Source organism: Pyxicephalus adspersus, chromosome 8 (assembly GCF_032062135.1).
Source record: "Pyxicephalus adspersus chromosome 8, UCB_Pads_2.0, whole genome shotgun sequence".
NCBI classification, from domain to species: domain Eukaryota; kingdom Metazoa; phylum Chordata; class Amphibia; order Anura; family Pyxicephalidae; genus Pyxicephalus; species Pyxicephalus adspersus.
The window spans coordinates 20002624-20024627 of NC_092865.1; the positions used below are offsets into that span (position 1 = coordinate 20002624).

Here is a 22004-nt window from a genome sequence, read left to right on the forward strand (position 1 = left end):
TTACTATTCTCTACAATTTTTACAACTGAAGAAACATATTTAACCAAATTTGACAACAGTGTTTAATATTATACATTTTGTTCCATGTGGCATGATCGGGTCCTATATATTATAATTTACAAAATGTTCACATTTCATTGACAGCCCGCAGTTGTAGTCCGATGTCTTTAAAGATACTTAAAAATAAGAGAAAATCCCCCAACCAAAGATTCATAGTTACCTCTTCCAATGGTTGCTTCCATACTGTCTTAGGCCCAGGCAGTATAATTCTGATGTTAGGCAATTTGCATCTTTGCAATATTGACCTATAGACTTAAATAAAACATATTCTATGGTAGAAACAATGCCCTATTTTATTCTAGGGAACGGAAGGGCCCAGGTGCAGCCTGGCACACAATTTATACCAGCCGGGTTGCAGACCGTGCGGAAGGTTGCAGCTGTCAGGATAGATAAGTGCAGACTTGTGGGCTGTAGTGGGGAAGGGGGGATTTTTATTTTTAAAGTCTAACAATGCAAAATTGTAATATTTCTACCAGTGAAATCAGTACAGACAAACTAAATCGGGTGATGACAATGGTATAGAGTAAACAGAGTTTATTACTCATTGTCCTAAGTTACAGTGAGCAAAACAGAGATGAATAATTCAACAAAACCTCACTAAATGCTGCAGAAACTAAATTTAACATTTATCCTCAGGCCAGGTTCACAACTACAAACATTACCATGCACCAATGTCTGTGATACACGTTGCATTAAAGAAGTCTTTTCATTTGAAAGAACTGCCTAATGCATGGCTGGGAACCAGAAAAGGTGCAGGGACTTCTTTCCTTAACCCAGTGCACCACAACGCACAAAAGTTTGCTACTCAGCGTTGTGGTGTACTTCAAGGCCAATACATCAGAATGAATGGCACCACATCTCTTCAATGCACATACCACACGTTATCATGCATGTTAACACACACACATTTTTTCAATGCAAAGATAACTCAGCCTTAAAGTTTACTTAAAAAAAGAGCATTCAAAAATAGTAACTTAGGTCATTCATGCTATCAGTGACATGGAAGCCTTCCAGCCTACTAATCTCAATTATATACTCAAAGCAAATGCTCCAAGAGGCAAAGCAGAGGGAGCTTAGCAGTTTATTTGAAATACTTTGCCTCTGCTGTGAGCTTTCAGGATGTTTTTCTCCACAGTGCCTGCAGCTACAAAGATCACTAAGAGCTTGTCTTTAATATGTGTGGCCATGAAAAGAGAACATTACACTGGAAGTCCCTGCAGCTATTTTTGGTGAGCAGCTATGCATTAGAAAACTCATTTATGAGCTACACAGCACACACAAAAAATAATAAGCTGCTCTTTAAGAAGCATGCAGTAATACATGTGCACAACTTTGGTCGCACAGTTGAAAGCTCAGCTTTAAAGCCCATTTTACTGATTGTGAAAAGTATGTTTAATGAAATTGTAATGAACGTCTCTATATGTCCACTGTTGGAAACTAGCTAAAGCAGCAAACTGCCCACAAGCTTTAAAATAAGGTACCTAGGAAAACGTGCACATAGCAAGCACTTCTAAAACATCTAAAGCAGCTTACTATTTAATGTCATAATGTCTTTATTTTAGTTTAACTTGGTCCCATTTTTTGACTGAAAAGTGAGGTCTTGTCTGCTAAAAAGACAGAAAATGGAATTAATAAATGATTTGGATACCATTAGGACAACAGTCAAAGATCACACACCATTACATATATAGATTACTTTTTTTATTATTAAATATATATACTGTGCACAGTGAAACTGCACATGGAACGGGAAAAAAAAAACAGCAGCCAGCTAGATGTTCTATAGAATGATGACAGAGTAAAACATATAGCAGAAATATGGTCCACTTAGCAGAATCTATTTTTTCCATGGGTGGTGCGATTACCAATTATTCTGGAAAGGAAAAAAAAAAGGTCACTGCTGCTAATTCTGGAAGGAGCCACTGCCAGCTGCCTCCTCTGACAAAAGGCTCGATAACATGTCTAGGTGGCCAGGAATGCACAGCCTCTACTTGGAAACCAGAGCCACATCTCTTATCAATGTAATCAATATATACACAAAGCATACATGACTACAGATGTACAAAGAACACTTATTTACCGCAGCATGGTAAAAAAGACAGTGATTGACAACATCAAGGCTGAGCAACTGATGTTGGACATACTTTGAAAAAACAGAAAATACACATCAATTAAAAAAAAAATGTATAGCAGCTTTTGTTGGTAAGTTGTGTCAAAAATGTCAAGGGGACAAGAGGCTAATAATTCGAGGGTAAAGTATTCAGAGGCACAAATATTATGACAAAACACCTCTTTATATTGCACACGCTTTTGTAAACTCCCATACGATTTGGACAGCCACTCAGCTTTGCGTTCATGTAACATATAAAGATAAAGTTATAATTAAAAACTAAATAAATAAAAACAGCAATTTGGTCACCTTCAGGGTAAGGAATAGTTTGTAATGACTGTGGTTACACAGCAGTACTGTATTTAGTAATACGAGCCTTGCGGTGGGCATTGATCTTCTTATCATCCCCGGCAATGCAATATTTTGCCAGGGAACCAGAGAGGAAGTGACCTTTAGTGCGTTATCTGATATTTCTGCAGAATATCTGCATTAATTGGCTAATCTTAACCTATCTGACACCTTCTCTTTAATATTTTGCTCCCCCCAGCTGATGGGATGACTCATTTTTGACAGCAGGGCATAGAATCATCTGCTCTTTGTCTCTCCGCTCCCATCAATTTCCTGGTTCCCATTTCCATTGCAAATCAACAACTCAAACAATGCAGCCAAAATGAGGTGCTGGAATCATTTTATACTTTTTGTAGATGGTTCTGAGAAAGCAGCATCCTCGGGCCTGTGCAGATGTGCTGCTAGCTCATGATTGTCACAAAAATCATTTTAAATAGAACATGAGTTAGCACGCTTTCGGGGCTTTGGGTCCCGATCTTTTTTGTCTTTTGAACACATGCATGGTGAACAGATTGTTTCGGACAGCCTTCGGAGACCGAGGCGGAAAACACTGTTGGATAAGCTGTAAATTACACAGTTACAGAAACTATTGCTTATGGCCAACCAGGTGGTGAGAAAGGACAGGGCTGGATTTGACAGCGCCCTCCAACTTTCCAACAAAAAATAAATAATGTATGGTAGCCAAAGCATGTAAAAAACGCTGGTTATCCGAAACAGAACCATGGCATACCGTTTATCTGGGCTGTGACCAGGCCCAGCTTCCCCAGTTGATTCAGCCTCATGGCTGGGAAAGCGAGCGCGGCGGTCACTAATTTCTTTGGTGTGTTGGCGACAGATACGGAAGATGTGAAAGTACGTAAAACATATAACTAGTGCTGCTGGAGCATAGAGCAGGCACACGATGAAGCCGGTAAAGTAGGCACTGGTGTGCCAAGCAATGGCACACCACTCAAAAATGTCCCCGTGGTAGCCAGGTTTACCCCAGCCGAAGAAAGATGGCAGGAAGATCAGGCAGGAATAAATCCAAATCAGTACAATGCAGAGACGCAGTCTGCATGGTGTTACCAACTGGTTGTAGGACAGAGGTTTGGTAATGGCCAGGTATCGGTCCACACTGATAAAGGCCAAACAAGCCATAGAGACACTCTTCAGGACTGAAATTATGTATCCAAACACTTGACAAGTTAGGGATTCATGGACTCCTGTAGAGTAATGTAGCAATGATAAAGTGGGCACCAGACAACTGACTCCAACCAGTAAGTCTGCATATGCCATGGTCTGGATAAAATAGCTAGTGGTATAATGATGCAGTAGTGGGGCACAATGAAAGACCAAGATGACAGTCAAATTACCAGTGATGATTAAAAAGGTTAGCAGCACAATTATAGTGGTTTCCAGGATGCATATGTCCACTGAGTTGTAGTGACCGAAACCCAAAGGGCAAGCGTGGTGCTCAGTTGCATTCAATATAAATCCGCTGGCGTTGCCGGTCCCCCAGTCAAAAGTTTGTGACTGGTTCATGGTTTGGAGTATTGTTCACCTTGGAAGGAATTCTGACACACAGCGGTAAACACCAGGTGGCAAAAAACAGTCTTAAAACCGGGAAGGAGACCCTCCACGTTCGAGTCTCAAGAATAGTTTCGGCAATCTCTTCCATCAGTGAGATGGTCTACACGATCACTCATGCCCGATCCATAAAAACCAGCCCCAGTTTTTGGCTTTTATTCACCTTTGCTTCTCCAGGAAAGGAGGCACAGAAGAAATTAACACGGCACCCAGGAGCAATTTTGGGGGAGCTTAACAAAGGAAGGCTTGCTGGCTGTCTCACGATCAGGCTCTTGTAATCCATTCTTAGCAAGCACAAAGCACGGCTGCTAAAGACAGAATCTGTATCCTGCAACATGGGTGGAAACTAAAAATAAAAATAAAATAAATGAAAAAAAAAAACAGAATGGGAAGAAAGAGAAAGAAATGCCTAATGAAAAACATTTCTCTGACTCATGATCTTTTTAATGCTTAAGGAACAGGGGAGGAGGTAAAGGGTGGCTGGCTATTCTCCTGAGATAGTTTATCTTTAGACTTGAAAATTTGAATAAGAGGGAGGGGAAGTCAAGAGCCATCTTAAAATATCTCAGCATCTCGGCCGGGTTAGCGGCAATCACAGACTATTTTATAGATACTTCTAAACTGATGCTCAATAATAACAGAGCATCACAACATCCTGCTGTCTCTGTACAACAGAAGCATGTGTCCTGTATCCGGGCTGCATGATTTTTGCATGCACTTTAACCTGTTAATGATTTCAAAACCTTCTAGCTGGAGGCAAGTCATTTGTACTTGGGATTAGCAGAGTGACTTAATTTCCAGCTCAGAGAGATCACTATCATTACCTGAATGTTTAAAAAAATCCTTGATTTTGTTTTTTAAGCAAAGCCTAGCTGTAAGCATCAGTCTTTCCCTATGTGCTGCACTGTGACAGCTAACAAAATGTTGCTCAACCGCTCACCTTGAAATACCACCTTGCACACCCACCACATGACAATAAACAGACACTGTAAGTAAACTAAAAATATCTCTTATACAAATACACTACAGTATATAGTAAATATATTTGTTTGGCTTTGTAAACTGCATTATTACACCTGTTACTTTTATCAAGACTAAAAGTGTGCCGGTACGTTGACCAGATATAGTATTATTAGAACAATAGGGATCTGCACAAATAGTGATAGGTAGCAAAAGTTTGCCAATTCACTTTAATTAATTTAATATTATTTAATCATCAGCCTGTGCCCAGAATTTAGAATACTGGTGATATTGATATATTCTAAAAACAGCATCATTGAAGGATAAGCACAGCTCAGTCTATTTTACTTATGCACAGGCACATATTTGCTATTTCCTGTATTCTTGAAAAGATTCTTTAGAAAAGCAAAATTTGGAAAGTTCAGGAACCAATGAAATCCTGTTTCTAAATTTGGAATGCTGCAAACTGACAATCAGGTTGCTATGAGTTAATGCACATTGCTGCCCTTGTACGTATGATATACTAATAAATAAAGATTGTACATGTGCATTAGATAGAAATATACGTTTGACACGAGATGCAAATTACGGAAACACACTTGGGCATGCACTAATAACTTGGCACTGCCGTTCAGGAAACACAATAAACACAAAAAAAGGAGGATAGTCAAGGTCACACTGTCCTCGCCACTTTGCCAGTGAAAGTTAGTGCAATGTTTGCTCAGCCTACCTCTTTTGTCCGTGTAAATAGATTCGAACTGTCAGTGTGTGTGAGATGTGCCAGGGAGGTGGGTGGCAGCCGCAGCTCTGATACCATCTAAAGGAATGCTTTCTATAGTGACACAGCCTCAGCAGTTTGGAGAAAAGCCTCCCCTTGCTCATCATTCCTCAAGTTGATCTACCTGGAGGAGTTCAGTTATCTCCCATCCCCTCTGTATCTTGCAAATTAGCCAGAAAAAGGACCAGATGTCCCATCTTCCACCCCCCCCCCAGTCCTCCTTCTGTCCCCGTAATACAAATTAAAGCTTACTCTCCCCAGCCACCACCGCCGCCTCTTCTTGCTTTATTACAGTTAATAAAGGCAATGCTTCTCACCTAGGCTCCCTGCTAGCAGCTTGGTTGCTGAAGTCCTGCTATTGAGATGCTTTTTTGCGCGGAGGCTGTCGTTGTATTCTCACATTGTCGTTCTCTCTTTATCGCTCTCACTCTTGGTATTATTAGTGCTAGCACCTGAGCCCCCTGCTCCTCCTCCACATTCCCTTCCTCCTCCTCTTCTTTCCCTCCCTTTTACCCCCCCCCCCCCCTTTCCCAGCAAAAGGCTGATGCAGGAGAGGAAAATGCTGAAAAGGTGACTGTCTTTCTGTCCCAGTCAACGGCTCAGCCAATGGCTAGTGGCGGTTAGGACTGTCACTAGGTAACAGTTGCCAAGACACAACGTATAAATGCCACAAACTGTCATCAAACATTATCAACTCATAAAAATCAGGACTTTTTTTTTTTCAAAATTTGACAATATGCCCCAACCTTTTCTGATTCATTTGAGCGCTCTGGGAGTCTCCAAAGCAAAACCTATGACTCCTTAAACGCCATAAAAAACAAAATGCATACAAAAGTAGCTTTGCTTGTTGTTGTTTTTTTTTTTTTTTTGTGCCACAATAAAAGTAAAACCCAACACAACCTTTTGCCTGTGGGTAATGTGCACATGGTTCAAACAAAGGCGCAGGTAGCGAACACTGCGAGAACACTAGCTGAAGCCGGTTAGCGGTAACCTGAACCCTGCTGTCACGGAAGCCTGTATTAATTATTAATTCAAATAAAAGAGCTGTGCTATAAGCATGGTAAGAGGGGGAAAATATCAACTTAATGTAGCTTCTAAAAAAAGATTAGCAATGTACAGGCTGTCAATAAGAGCGGAGGAATCTGCAAGGGAAAAACATTGCAGAGATAAAACAGATTCCTCAAGTAAGAAAAAGACTTAAATAGGAAATAAATATGATGTCTTCATCACCTTTGCTCAGTGTGAAATTTCATTCTCTCACCATACGACAGGCTAAATGACAAACTGCTTGCATTTTTTGACCTAGATAATTATTTTATAAAGACTGTCAGGATAGATATAGGGGAGTTGCTGCTGCTGTCATCTTCATCCTTGATTGGTCAGTTTCATCTGTTATCTTTAGAGTTAACGATCTGCAACAAGCTTATGCATATCCAATGTTGCTCTCGAGTCAATAAAAGAGAGCATAAGGATGACAGAACCACAGGTCAACTATGGTGTTTGTCCTCCTGGCTAACCTGTTACAAGTAAAATGAGATCATTGTGCTGCACAGAAACATTTTGATTTTTACATTTTTGAAATAGGTTGTTGAGTAATCCTCGGTGAAGAATCAGTAGGTTTTGTCCCTTGCATTTACATTTGTAACCGCATGGTCAGTCTTTTTTTTTTAAGAGGAACTAAATTTAAATAGTAAAAAATAGAGATCTATAAATATCTAACCCTTTTTATAGACATTTCTTGTCCTTTTTGCAATAAAACAAATTTAGCTGTATGTTCACAATTTTTTTCTGTAATTATCACTAAGCTGTGTGCAGCTCAGTGTATGAACCTGGGATAGTTGACTACCTGAAATAAATGAACTCCCATGTGCACATGTGGGAGTTGAGTTCTTCTAATCTAGAGCAATCAGGCTGGCTTAAAGTAGGAAAAAACCCAGTCGATACCTGTCCCTGTTCCATCATGGGTGCCACCATCTTCTTCCTTCTTCTCTTCCACAATCTAATTCTTAGCCTCTTGATTAGGCAGACCAGGATGATGTAATTCCTGCACAGGTGCCCAGGAGTTCATTCAGTCCTGGCACTCTCAGGGATTGCAGACATGTGCAGCTCAGCAAAATTTAACAGCTGTGTGGTGTTAATGCAGAAAGGACATCGGTTGTCCCTCTCTGCTACAAACAACTGCCTGATTGCTTATTTCCAAAGTGGAACTTTAGTTCTACTGTAAGATCCCGTAAGCGGAAGAGGACCAGGCTAAGATGCTGGTGCAGAAACAAAGCAAGGAGAAGTGAGATTGGATAGCAAGAAAAGCAAACAGGTCGGTATGTTTTATTTATTGCACATATAGGACATCACCTATTTCTTGTGCAATACAGATCATGTATGTTTGCATTTTTGTAATGTTTACATTTAGTTATGCTCTATTATCTTGTAAAGCTGCACACACACTTCCAATTTTTATCGTTCAAAATGAACGACGAACGAACGGCGAACGATCGATTGGGCAAAAATCGTTAGTAAAAAAAGTAACCAACGACGCCGACGAACGAGGAAAGTCGTTGGAAATGAACGACCGGACCGGCGGATCGGATTGGACGACGATCGTTGACCATCGTTCGTGTGTACGATCGTTCATTGATCGTCCATGGTCTGAGCATGCGTGATGAACGAACGTTCCTGTGGTGCACGTAACTTCCTGTATCGTTCAAACGATCGCATCTATTGTGTGTATAATATCTACGAACGATGGTGTCGTTATCTGTATGTACAGGATCGGTGCTATACGATCGTTCGCAGATATCGTGCAGGATCGTTCGTCGTTCGTTTACCAACGATAATAATTGGAAGTGTGTACGTAGCTTAAGTCTCTGGTGTTGGACAAGTTTACAGAGTCAGGAGTATTTGCCTATATGGGTGGACAGTGTTCTCCCCAGCTCCTTTTAGCCGGGCGCCCCACCTGCTTGTTTTTGGGTGGTTACTAAACAGTTGGGTCACGATACATGCCACCCACCTACAATTTCTTCCCACCCCGCTTAAAAAAAATTCTGGGTTCAACACTGTGGGTGGCATACTTGTTTTCCAGCCCGTGGCTCTCTAGATAAAGTCTTATAAGGTATGGGTTTCAATAGGTATATGAACGGCGTGTACTGCAAGCTTACAGACTATCTACAAAACTTTCAGCAGCTTGACACATTTAAAGCACCTTTTCATTCCAGTTTGGAAATGGTAAACACAGGTCCTTTGGAATGATGTCACATTAAAGTTTTTTCTAAAGCCACATTTATTTTCCTTTTTTAAAAATGCATTGTCAGAGGAGGGTTAAACTGCTGTCAGTTGTTTGCCATCTGTGTTCTAGCAGAGAGATTTCCCTTTACTTCCTGCCTTGTAGACTCCACAACAAGTGATTGTGTATCTTTCCAAATACTTGGACAGCTGTCATGGGAACAAGGTTCCCCCTTTGGAAGATTTCCCCTCTATTCACATTCTACTGGCAACTCACAATTTTGGATTCACTCTCACTTTCACTGGTGATCAGGACAATTAGAGAGAGTCAATCTCCCTAATAAGATCGCAGATAACATTAGGAGAAACAGCTTTGGGGGGCTGATTGTCATTCCTGGGAATTGTGGGGAAGAAACCTGCAGGAGTAAAGAGTTTTTAGAATTATTTTTCTGTTTTAATAATTATGTAATGATTTACCATTAATGATTAGAATGTAGCTCTGTAAAAAATAAAAACCCCTCCCTAACCTAAATAATTTCACCTTTACTATATGAAGTTGAGTACAACATTAATTTTAAAAGGCTGTCCAGAGTCCAGCTTTTCAAAAAAAAGCCCCTAGCAAACTTTAGCACTATTTAAAACCTGATAACAGCCTGCTAGCAGCTTGTTTAAAGTGATCCTGGACTTTTTTCAGCCAGTGTTAAAAATCCTCAAACATGAGCTGAGGATTGCTTTTAAAGCTTCAAAGAAGCTACCAAAATTTCCTGAAATCTTTAGAAATGTTTTGCAATATCTACCTGTACCCACTGCTCCTATACACAAAGAAGTCCTTGTGTGTCCTTGAAATCAATGGAAGTGTTTACCGGGGTTTTTCATCGTTAACCATGCGTTTAAATTTTCTAAATGCTGCAAGCAGCGATATAGATTACGCTCAACGTGCCACAAAGGTCCTGGTGTAGATTAACTAAATGAAAGCCTCAGGTAAATTTCTGGGGAAAATGTCCGTATAGACTAAGCCTACGTTAGCCCATTTTAAAAGGCAGTTCAGTAGTGATAGTAATATAATGTTGTTTCTCTACCTGGGTTCCTCCAAAGGTTGGGGTTCCTAGGGGTTCCTTGAGCAATATGTGCTTCAAAGATCAGTTTAACTGACAACAATGATCTTTTTGGCTATCTTAATGGTAAAATACTTCCCATTGACCACTAATGTAAGAAGCATTCTTCCTACTGTCCACCACACTAATATAATGTGAGTTGTGGATATAGTAATTATAGCAGAACTTAATGTTATTTCAATGGGTTGCCCCAAGTAAAAGGGGTTGAGAAACACTGTTTGGGGAGGCAAATGGAGTAAATTAATAAATTGTACAAAGCAATTACCTATATATTTAGAACACATTACATTTTAATATTAGGAAAGGGGGAAAGACCTTCAAAGGTACTTCAATGAAGATCTAGAAATCACCTGCAATACCTGGCTACAGGTATTAGGATCAACTATACACATTGAGCAATAAAGACACTGGTCCTAATTTATTTCAGTTCTCTAAGACTGAAGAGGATACACGTTCAAGAGTGAACCTGGGTGATTCTGCAAACCTGGAATGGATCTGGTCCAGGATTGAAAACATTTGCTAAAACAAATAGCAAATGCATTTCACGAAATCCATCACAGGTTTAGTGTCTAGCAGATGAAAAAAGTGAAGTCACAACAGTCTAGCACATTAAAAAGTAAAAACAAAATGGTAATTCACAAATATTTCTGACAGATGTATTCTAGAAGATGGAGGTTCTGTGCCTTTTTAAAAGAATAAATGAAAAAATAACATACAATATCTGCCAACTTCCACTTGTTTTAGTTCTGAAGACTTCACAGTTGTTCTGAAGACCTTACAGTTACATATTCCAAGTAATCCAGTCTGCTTAACCCAAAGCTTTATTTATATGTTTCTCTGTGGGATCAGCTTTGCATTGTACCTCTAAATCAGCCAATTTCATCCTGGGTTGCTCCAGAAAATCCAGAGCTGGTACTGATTGACCTTTCATTGGATGGTGCCTGCCTGGTTTTGGGTCCAACCCCCCTTGGCAAAGCCTGAGGCCCGATGCCAATTATCTTTATAGCTGGTAAGCTTAATGAGCGCCAACGTAGTGGCATTGTTATCACTGATCTCTGATCTCAGGCAACCCTACTCTTTACAAGGGTTCTCAAATACCCAAAAGCAATTTCAGGGGTTCCTCTGGGGTAAACAGGTTGAGAAAGGCAAGAACAGACCTTGCCGTCTGAAAGTGAGGAACACTGGAGGACCTTGAGCTTTTGTGGTATTTGTACCACAACAAAATCTCAAGGTCCAATGGTGTTCCCTATCTTTAGGGAAACAGATTTGTCGTAGTAAATTGGTTATTATGTTTGCACCTTTGTAACAACAGACATTAAATGTTGGACAGCAAAATAAAAATATTGGAAAGCGTAATCAAATTCCTGACTACATTTTTTACTGTGTACAATTTTTTTTATTATTATTAGGTTAGATGACCAATAAAGGTTTGGCAAAGTTCAAGTCTCAATTATCTATATTCTGCATATATATATATATATATATATATATATATATATATATATATATATATATATATATATTTATATATATTAGGCAATGAAACTAGATGAATGGCAAAATAATTATTCTACAAAATACAACATACAACAACAAAACTATTTTCAGACAACTCACTTCTTTCAGCAGCATGAAACAGGCCAGAGGCTACAATGTATTGCTATATAATTATTCATGATATTCACACAACACATCAGGATGAAAAGAGCGGGGAGAACAAAAAAAAATAGTAAGTAGTTATATCTGCTTCCTCTGAGTAACAAAGAAAACACACAGGTGGGGATAAAAAAGACATTTAATGAAGAAGGAAAAAAAAGGCAAAGTGCAAAATAATGAAAGTGCAACACCCACCACTGCCAACTAGCACTGCGTGGATACCACTGCACCCACCTGCCTGATTACTGCATGCAGCCCTTGTATAAATGCTGGTCTTTTTAGCAAAAAAAAAAAAACTGTACGAAATGAAATACAATAACCTGAAACAACCACAAAACTAATGACAACAAATCAAGCATTACCCAGGATTTTCAGGTATCGTATGACTGACAAACAATAATTATTGTGTTTATCAGTGTAAAAAATGCCTAAACTTTAGCAATAAGTATGACATAGGAAGAGACATTTTTTTTTTAGAACTTTATATTTCTGTAGGCTGGAATCCTCCCAAGGGTAATAAATGTTTTCAATAGTCTTTCTTACAATGTAACCTGCTAAAAGTATGTATATATACCATTGTGTATAAATACCTTCGCTTAAAAGATTTCTGCACACTTCCTGCCTCGGTGTTCAAGAATTAGGTTGCGAAGAAGAATATTCCCAAAGAAGAAGAAACTCCAAAATTTGACAAGTACTACAACCCTTCCAAATATTAACTAAATAAATAATAATAATCTAAAATATGTTTTGAAGTTGAACTTGGGAAAACACAATTTCATACAGCTCTGTAAAATCTATTAAAGGTTTTGCTGCGTTTGTAAGGGCTAGATTTTGACTCAGAATTAGGCTAACACTTAGACAGGGAGAGGTACTGAGAATCAATCAGATGTGCAGCATGTAAGACATATCAATTATGTCATTGTTTGCCATTGCTTGGAGTACAGGTAGTACCGGTTTTACATATGAAATAGGGACTGTAGGCTTGTTCTTAAGTTGAATTTGTATGTAAGTCGAAACAGGTACATTATTTTAATAAATGCAATTAGAAACAATGTATGTCTCAACATATTAATAGGCAGCGTGGTATCAGTTACTGTTTAAAATCCTCACTGTGCGTTATTCACACCCAAAGCAAAAAAAAAAAAAAAAAACTTTATGGAGCCAAGACATTCATTAACTTCTGGAGCAAGCTGTGCTTTGATATGCAAACAGAAACAACTGCAGAGTTTGTCTTGGTCATTAAAGACTTACAAAATGCTACAGATCAGCTCAGCCCTTATGATCACCCACAACCTCCGCTGTGTTTAGCAGAAGATTTCTTCTGCAAGTCATGCAAAATTCCCCCCCTACCCCTCATCAAACCTCCGTCCTCCACAAAAGAAAGCAGGGAAGCCACGTTTGTATCTAGGAGTTGTCTGTATGTCGGATGCCTTTAACCCGGGGACTACCTGTATTAACATTCCTGGTTGAAAAACCAAACACTTTTATACACTAAACCAGCCTTTCTGGGCTTTTAGATCCCTAAGGAACCTTTTATATATTTGGGTGGTCATAGGGGAAAAAACCTCCTACTTTGGTAGCCAGCGTTTCATTAATGCCATGTTGGTTAGAATACCACCCTATAGACTACTAAAAAATATCATTATGCAGCTGGCTGTCTACCAAGTGGTGCTGGCCCCAAAATTATGCAGGATATATCAAATTAGAGGTCATTCAAAAACAGGAGGAAACCCTTGCCAACTTCAGACGGAACCCCAGAGTTCCATGCTAGCCTGGTTGAAAATATCTACACTAGGCTGTTCTTTGTGTCTGCCATTACCTATTTAAGGTATGTACACTCTTCTCCCTCTGATGTTTAATTAAACATTTTTGGAAGCATTGGTACTGGTATAATTGATACGACATTTCCATGAGCAAGAAGCAGAAAAGTTCTAAGAACCTTCCTTGTGTGTGTCAGATTTAATGCAGGCTTTTTGTTCTGATAGAAGGACAGCACTCTTACGGCAAGGTACTTGGCACAAGCTCTCATTGACTCAACAAGCTTTATGAAATTGACTGAATGAGATTCACAGTGACCCAGTAAAAAGCAGCCTATCGTTATGTCTTCCAGGTCGAATAACAGTTGAAGAAGCAGCTTCATAAGATGCTTTTATAAATGTAGTTTGCAGGATATGCTTTCTAGTCCTATTTTTCCCTCTGAGAATAGAAAATGGTAATCTCAAATCATAACCCTTCAGGATATCATGTGAGATTAACACATCATCTTTATATTTTCCTTTTTTTCACACATGATTTTCACTTTCTTTTTATTATTACGTTTGGCAATCATTTGCTTTTAACACGTACAATTGCAGCAGATTGTCCTTAGGTTACACTATGATACATATAAAAATTGGTGGAGCTATATGCAAAATCAAAACTGCCACATACACAAATCAACCAAAACATGAAAACCACTGACGTGAACTAAATAATATTGAATATCATGTTAAAACCCCAGGTCTTCAGGGGTGTTCCTGGCATGCAATATTTAGTACCTACCAGTAGCATTTAGAGGGTCAAGAGTAGTAGAAGCATAGCCCATCTGGTCTGATGGCAGACTAAAGGTACTGTGGTACAAAAACAATGAAAAGCAGGCAATGTAAAAAGCATTCTTCCTACTGACCATCACACTAATGTACTATGAATTGTGGAAACAGTAATTATAGAAGGGGTTCCCCGACAACCTGAAGGTTATTTCAAGGGTTCTACAATGTTAAAAAGGTTGAGAAACATTGTTTTAGATCATGTGACTGTCCGTGGATTTGTATGCCACTTGCATGGTGAAGAGATGGCAGAAGGATGTAAAATGGGGAAGATGGACCATTTTCCTTGACCATAACCTCCTGCCATTAAAGTCAACCTATCAGTCATTTTAGCCTACCATACCTATGCCTCCATTTTCCTTAACCAACATATGAATGGTAGAGGAATTTTTTTTTTGTAATCCATTCCAGTGATGGAAAAGAATGAGCGCTGTATACACAACACTGTTCTGTTCCATGGCGAGGGGGAGAACAAGCAGACAGCACCCTGTCGTTCTTCTCCATGGGAAAACAGCAGCGAAGTCCAAACTAGCACAAGTCGATTATATTACCAGTCTCAAACTTGGGGTCTGTAGCCTCTCCTACAGAGTGCTTGCTGCTATGCTTTCATAGGGCCGAATTTTTTAAAGCTCTCCAAGGCTAGAGAGGATACACAAAACTAGGAGACCCAGCAAACCTGGAATGGATTTCTAAAAGTATTTTGCTATTTGTTAACAAATGTTTCCAATCCTGGACCAGATCCGTTTCAGGTTTGCTGGATCACCCAGATTCATGGATTAAAGTGTTCACACCCAAGACTGGATCTTTCCAAGACTGGATCTTCTCCAGTCTTGGAAAGCTTTAATAAATCAGGTCCATTGTCTTAACTCTCAAACTCTGGCATCTGGTTAGCACACTTAAATATTCACTTCCACTCAGGATTCTCAGGCATTTCACAGGTCTGCCTACCTGAGCCACACCTGGCCTCCAGCTCCAACTCCTATCCCTATTTCTCATAGACTCCATTTATTGGGATTTGGCAGGTGCTGCATAGCCACAGCCACTACCACTTTTGTTGGACTACTTGGTCTGAATGTAAATATAAAGAAAAAATACCAGTGAAATAATAATACCTATAATAAAAGGAATTCACTTAATGAATATCATTATTACAGGTATTAGTTACATACAGTTAGCAGAATACAATATTTTTCACTACAATGCTTCCTCAAAAAATGATAATATAATAACAATTGGGCAAATCTAGGGCACCTAGCTTGGAATACAAATGGCTTTAATTATTAAAGAGAGTCAATTCTTTACATAACCCAGACTAACCAGTTAGAATGTATCTTGCCCTGCCAGAATAAACTCTGATTGGTTGCTGTAGGATGTTACTGAGAAATAACATTTATATCCTTAACGCTGACACATATAGCAAAATTCACTCGGGAGCACTGATGACTGGTTTTTCTAACAGTCCCTAGCAATCTATAATCAACAAATGATGGCAGAAAACCCCCTAGGAAGTTACATCTCTATTCAGAGTTCCAGGAGAAACTACTATTTTACTGGAAATAATCCCAAGCACAGGCGGCTTGAGACGTTCACTGCAGGAGAGCAGCACAGGGACCCAAGGGAAATTAGGTTATTGTTAGGTATACTGGGAATTCATTATTGAGGAATAAAATCATTGCTATCTGATGGCAAGTCTACTAAGATGAAGAGGAGATGGAGAGGACACGAGTGTTCATTTCACACTTCTGCACAATAAAACTCATCAAATGGCCTTCTACTAATAAAGTGGACCTGTCAGTCATTTTAGCCTACCTTACCAAATCCTCCCATTTCATATAAATTGTAAATGAACTTCATTTTCTCCAAAGAAAAAAAAAACATTGGCATTCAGTAAAATCTTTAGATAAAAAGCACAAGTTAACCCTTTTTTGGCCTCATTTTCCTAGGTGATGCCTGTTGAACTGGTTGCCCATACTAGGCTGTGTACAGTACACACAGATTTTATTTACACTGCTTACCACTCAGTTTTCTTTTCTCCTGGTGATCCTTCCAGTAACACAGTTCCTGTCCTAAGAAGCAGAATTGTCACCCTAGGACACGAAGTATGTTGGATCTACAGAACACTTCTCTCTCCTCTATAACATGGAGGGGGCTAGACATTCTGTACTACAAATATCTCCTGATAACATTGTTTAGGAAGGGAGTACAAAATGCACACAGTAGCCCTGAATATTTGGCAGAAATTAACAAATTGGAATTGTTTTTTTTTGAACAGATATACCAACTACTTTCACTAGTATATGCAGCACACCAAAAGAGAACAGACAAGAGAAGTTCATTGCTAGGGTTTTCCATAAACTTTATGAACAAAAAGTCAATCCTGGCCAAACTGTTTCACTTGTGAAGTACAAAAGAAATGCAAACACAAAGGGTCTTCCTGTTCTCTTTCCAAGCTTAAGTGCTTCCTAAAAAAGACAAAGGTCCTTGTTTGGGTCAGCGAATGGCTTTAAAAACACAGAAATCTAAAGGTCAGGGTTAAACCGAGACCAGAGCCAGGAGCAAGTTCAACTTCTCTGCCAAGTTGAAAATTGCCATTCGTATAAACTCTGCATTCATAGGAAATGCTTCTAATTGCCTGGCCATTTGGCTGTTAATAGAATGTGTTTAGCAGCTCCAACATCTATTTGGCAGATCTAAAAACTAATTAGTGTGTTGCATGGATAAATCTCTGTGCTCTGTGTGCAGTGTATTTCCATTCACTGGCTGGGCTTTCAAAGATTAACTCCTACCATTGCAGGCCTAAACCATGTACATCCCTGGGCTTCATCCTGTGGTGGACGTATTCTTGACTGGTTTTGTTACTAGCCCCCTTTGGTTTTTGATTGAGGCACTGCTCCCTCATCCCTTTCATTCCCTATTCTTTCTACTCCTTAAAAGCAATCTGCCAGACTTGGACCTGGTGCTGGCAAGAGCAAATTCAAAATTGGCAGTGTGTAGGGCACATTGCGTTTTGTGAGGACTGTCAGAAGAAAGGACTGCTGCTGAGCATGTCCCCTACTAAATATCCAGGGAAAGGTTCTACAAAAGGAGATGACAAAATCTGTTGCAATGACTACAAATACAAGAAGACAGCTTCCGGTCCTTCACTATAACTAACCTAAAAGAAATATGTGTTTTGCCTATGCTGGGAAAAGCAGCAGGATCACTAAAGTGTAGTCCTTTATATGAATATATTTATTTTCCTGTATAAAGTACAAGTTGTCTAACTCATAACTTACACAAAGCTATGGAGTGCATGTGCCACAGCCCTAAATATACCTGGGACTGTTATATGGAGTTACACACCTTCGATATATGAAAGTAAGAAGTATTCCCATCAGCTGAGAGGCTGGAATGGTAGTATATGCTGTTAAGAAGGCACAATTTTTCTCTAAGACTTCCCAGATCATTGTTTTTAAAAATTCATTCATAAAAAATCTGCATGGGGCCTAATATAAACAAAAAGGGGTTAAAGTAAACCTTGGGTTTGGGTAGATTTACCATTCTATTTGTACTGGTGAACATGGTCATCCCCAAGAAGTAAGGGGAAATCTTGGGACACCAGTTCCCCTGACAAGAATTTCCCTCACTTTAAGAAAAGTTTGCATCTCCGGTTCAGGGAATAAATAGAAATTTCCCCAAATTGGTACATCCTCTCTTTTCCCACTGCTTACCTTTTGTACAGAGATGTATAGACATTAATATAGGAAGCTTTCACACTCTTTTGTTAGTGATAAGCTCTAACTATTGTGTAATGTACATAATAAAAGATAACAACTGGTTCTTCGTGAAAAGAATCAACATCACAAACATTATGCTGGCACCTCTTTTCCATACATTGGCTCCAACTAACCTGTTAATAGATGTATCCCTACACTCAGCTATCACACACAATAGAGAGCTGTATAAGATGACAAGCATGCTTCACACAATCAAGATGTTCTCAAGATTCAACAATTACAAAAGCTGTGCAAGAAATGAAACTATTGGAACATTTACTTGCCTGGATCGCCTTAGTACTAAAATCTGTTGGTGCCGCAATCTATCCATACTGCCACGGCTATTAATACTGTAACAGTCAAGCTTTGCCAAATAATTATTTATTAAAAAGAGGAATTCAAGAGGCAGCGAGTGAAAATGATGACCTTCAAAGTAAAAAATAAATAAATATATTAAATGATGCATTCCTGCAAAAAAAAAAAATACAGCCTGCCCCCCAAAAAAGTCACATACACTTTGTGAGACTTCCTTTAGCATTGGTTACCGCGTGCACTTCGCCATCGTATCCTTCAATAGGCCTATGCAATGTCATACCATTTCTTTCCATCCAGAGGTGCAGACATTTTTCCCCAAGAACATGTACTGATTATTACAAAGTCAGAAAACGCAACCCAAAGATTTTAAATGGGGTTCTAGGCTGGACTCTATGTGTGAAAATTATGTCTCAAGAGCCTGACCCACTATTCCACAACTTGAATAAGCCAAATATATCCGGACATGTGCATCTTGAAACGGATGACGGCAATATTTTGAAATTAATGGAAAAACCTGGTCATTCAGTATATTCAACTACCTCATTTTTTTGGTCACATAATGTTGACAAACCTATACTTGACCATCTGAACCAACCCCAAATGGTAAAAGTTCTCCCAAGCTCTTGAAGACATTTTGGCCAGGCAATGTATATCTACATACAGGCAACCTTATCTGCCTGAATTACATATGCAGTTTCAGCTCCCTGCTTTGTAGTGATGCACTGTAATTCTGTCCTGCTGTTTTTCTCACATGCTATCCTTACTGGGAGTAAGTTCATCCAATGCTCTAAATGCTTTACTGGTAGGGAAGCCACACTATGAAAGCAATTTATTCAATGAGATGGAGTAGCCCTAATGTTTAGCACAGCACCAAAACCATAAGCATTAGAACATTCTTTACAACACAGTTGGAGGTGTCTGGCCGGGTCAAAAATATGCAGCAAGCACTCCATTTTGCTGTTTCTGTGGCCGTAGCCCTAAAGATGTACTTTAAAATGTGTAGAAATACACATATCTTACAAATTTCAGATGAATGATCTTTGACCTGCATTTGTCATTGAGCAAACAAATAGGAAATAAAAATAAAATAGCATTGCATTACTGCAATTTCACTCTGCAGACTGGCAGTGTTTTATGTTTTTTACTTAGTAAACAGTGATATATGTCATATCATTAGAAGCAGATTGGATTACTTGTATTACAAAGCTAAGATATAAGGGGGCATGTGAGTTACAGATCAAATGAGAAACACACAGAAAGAATTTTAATTGCATTAGCCATTATCTTAAAGCGGCACGCTTGTTTCCAGGCATTCATCAAGAGGTCTGGGAGTGATAGATATTCCTGAATGATATGTGCGAGAACAGAGTTCTTACCTTGACATTTTAATCAGAAAAATAAATACCATTCCTGTGTCTGCTCACCTACTATGGAAATGGCACAGCAAGATGGCAACTCAAGGATGATTTTATATAAGTTGAGCGCAACGCTTAGCGGTGATAGCATACAATTAAAATATCACCTTCGAAAGGGAAAACGTTGACTGTTACGGTGTCACCGCCCACTCATTCAACATGCAGCATACACATGCCATCAAGGTCTCGCTTTTAATGTAAATAAAACTTGTTTTTAGAAAACAATTGGTTACAAACAGGAGGAAGTAATTAAGAACATGATGGGCTGGTCATGTTTTAAGACTAGATTTTGTGGGTCTTGGATGCTTTAATTGCTGCACATTGGCATCAAAGGGGTTATATTCCAGCATGAAAGCTGCACCACCCACCATCCCTAGTTGCCAAGCAACTCCAATATGTCTCACTCAATTCCTCTATGGTATCAAAGAATGGGAACCAACTCTCTTTAGGTCCAGCTCACTTATGTGACAGCAGGAAAGTAGGGAGGAGGTAATAGTAGAAACACTTATTAGTTTGAAGAAAAGGTTTCGTTTTGCTCACTCTCCAAATGACGCCACATTGTGTTGTCTTGGCTGGTCAATGTAACAGATAGATAAGGACAGCCCTGGCAGATACATTTTATTTCCATTTATAATAGAAAACTAAACAGAGACATAGTTTGAAATATCTGCAAAGTATTTGAGATTAAAATGTTCCGTTTCTGGCCGAATCGGTTGTGGAACTTCCTAAACAGGGTTCACGATTTGTCCTGTTCTAGAAATTTTACACAGATTTTTTTCCATTAATGAGAACATTTTATTTATGGTTAAAGGGGAACTAAAGGGGAAAAAAAGACAATTACCCTTAATCCTACAAGTCCCTCGATGGCGCTGGTCTTTCTGGTCCTGCATCATTCTGGAATTCCTCTTCGTCCTGGCTCTGAGGAAGTGCTGGGCGCCACCATCTTCTGTCTTCCGTCTTCTTCCTTGGTCTTCTTGGCACGTCACCTGATCTCACGCTGCTCAGGTGCGCCAATTTCACTGCGCTTGCTTGAGATCAGCATCTGTTTCCCTTATTAGAAAAAAATGCCCCCTTCTGCACATGTCTAAGATCCTGAGCATGCACAGAAAGGAGAGGTGCTGCACCCTTTTTTAAAAAGAAAAATAAGGGCGTTGCACTTTAAAAAATAAACATTTTCTCTTCACATCTAAGGGTTGTCTACCCTTTTAGGTAAAGTGAAAACATTGAGTTTAGGTACGCTTTAAGGGGAAGCATCTACAGTTATCTCATGGCTCTGAATGACCTTCCAAATTTAGTATTTTAAGTGTTTCTAGTCCTAAATAAGACGAGAACATAACTAACTCCCTCCATTGGCCCTAAGCCAAGTGAGATTATAATGGTGTGGGGAGCAGGGCTGGAACCTCGGGCAAGAAGACCTATTTTCCAATATATCTGACGAGTTGGCTGTTACTTCAGAGAGTTGGTCTCCTCTGAATATTAAACAAACGATCTTTAATAGTTTTAGATAGGTCTTCTTTAAAGGCGACACTCCAGCTTTGTTCAGAAAACTGAAACACCATTATCCCCAAAGGGAGCATGTAGTTTATTATGTGTGTGTATATTACAAGGTGAACTGTTTACAATAAACTTTTTGATACAATATTCATATTTTATAAGTTACATTTTCCATGTTTCTGTTATGGTTAAATATTACGATTTGTAGACTTGCCAGTAATAGGTCCTTTTGGAGGCACAGTTTAATTTCTCTATTAACAAATAATAAAGATTAGATGTTGACCACACACAAAGTGAATTGTTTTAAATAACTCTACTGGATCACAAACTTGCACTGCCAATAGGAGCATGAAAAGCAGTAAGCAGAACAAACATGATTATTCTCTTATTAAATATTGAAAAGGATAGAAACCTCGTCACTTCCAGGAAACACACCACAATCCACTGCAACCACATGTGCAAAGTGGTTCCCAGCTGTTCCCAAAAGTTGATTGGGAGCAATTGGGACTGCGGTTGAGAATGTGGTACAAGGCTGTGGTTGACCACAAGTCTGAAATGGTTGTGAAATTGATGTTTGAAACATGAATCTCAAGTAGAAGAGGATGATTTTGGCATAAACCAATGCCAG

General features: G+C 39.1%; 2 protein-coding genes across 3 annotated transcripts in view; both read right to left on the reverse strand.

Moving 5' to 3' along the window:
• The window catches only part of LOC140336536 (rab GTPase-activating protein 1-like), a 173029-nt gene that overhangs the window by 114225 nt on the left and 36800 nt on the right, over positions 1–22004 (reverse strand). The gene's annotated exons all lie outside the window — the stretch shown is intronic.
• GPR52 (G protein-coupled receptor 52) lies at positions 1747–6279 on the reverse strand. The gene is made up of 2 exons (XM_072419713.1): positions 6140–6279; positions 1747–4430 (listed from the first exon to the last, which is right to left on the reverse strand). Exon 2 carries the CDS (start codon positions 4037–4039, stop codon positions 2948–2950), a length of 1092 nt encoding a protein of 363 aa, XP_072275814.1. The 5' UTR covers positions 4040–4430; positions 6140–6279; the 3' UTR covers positions 1747–2947.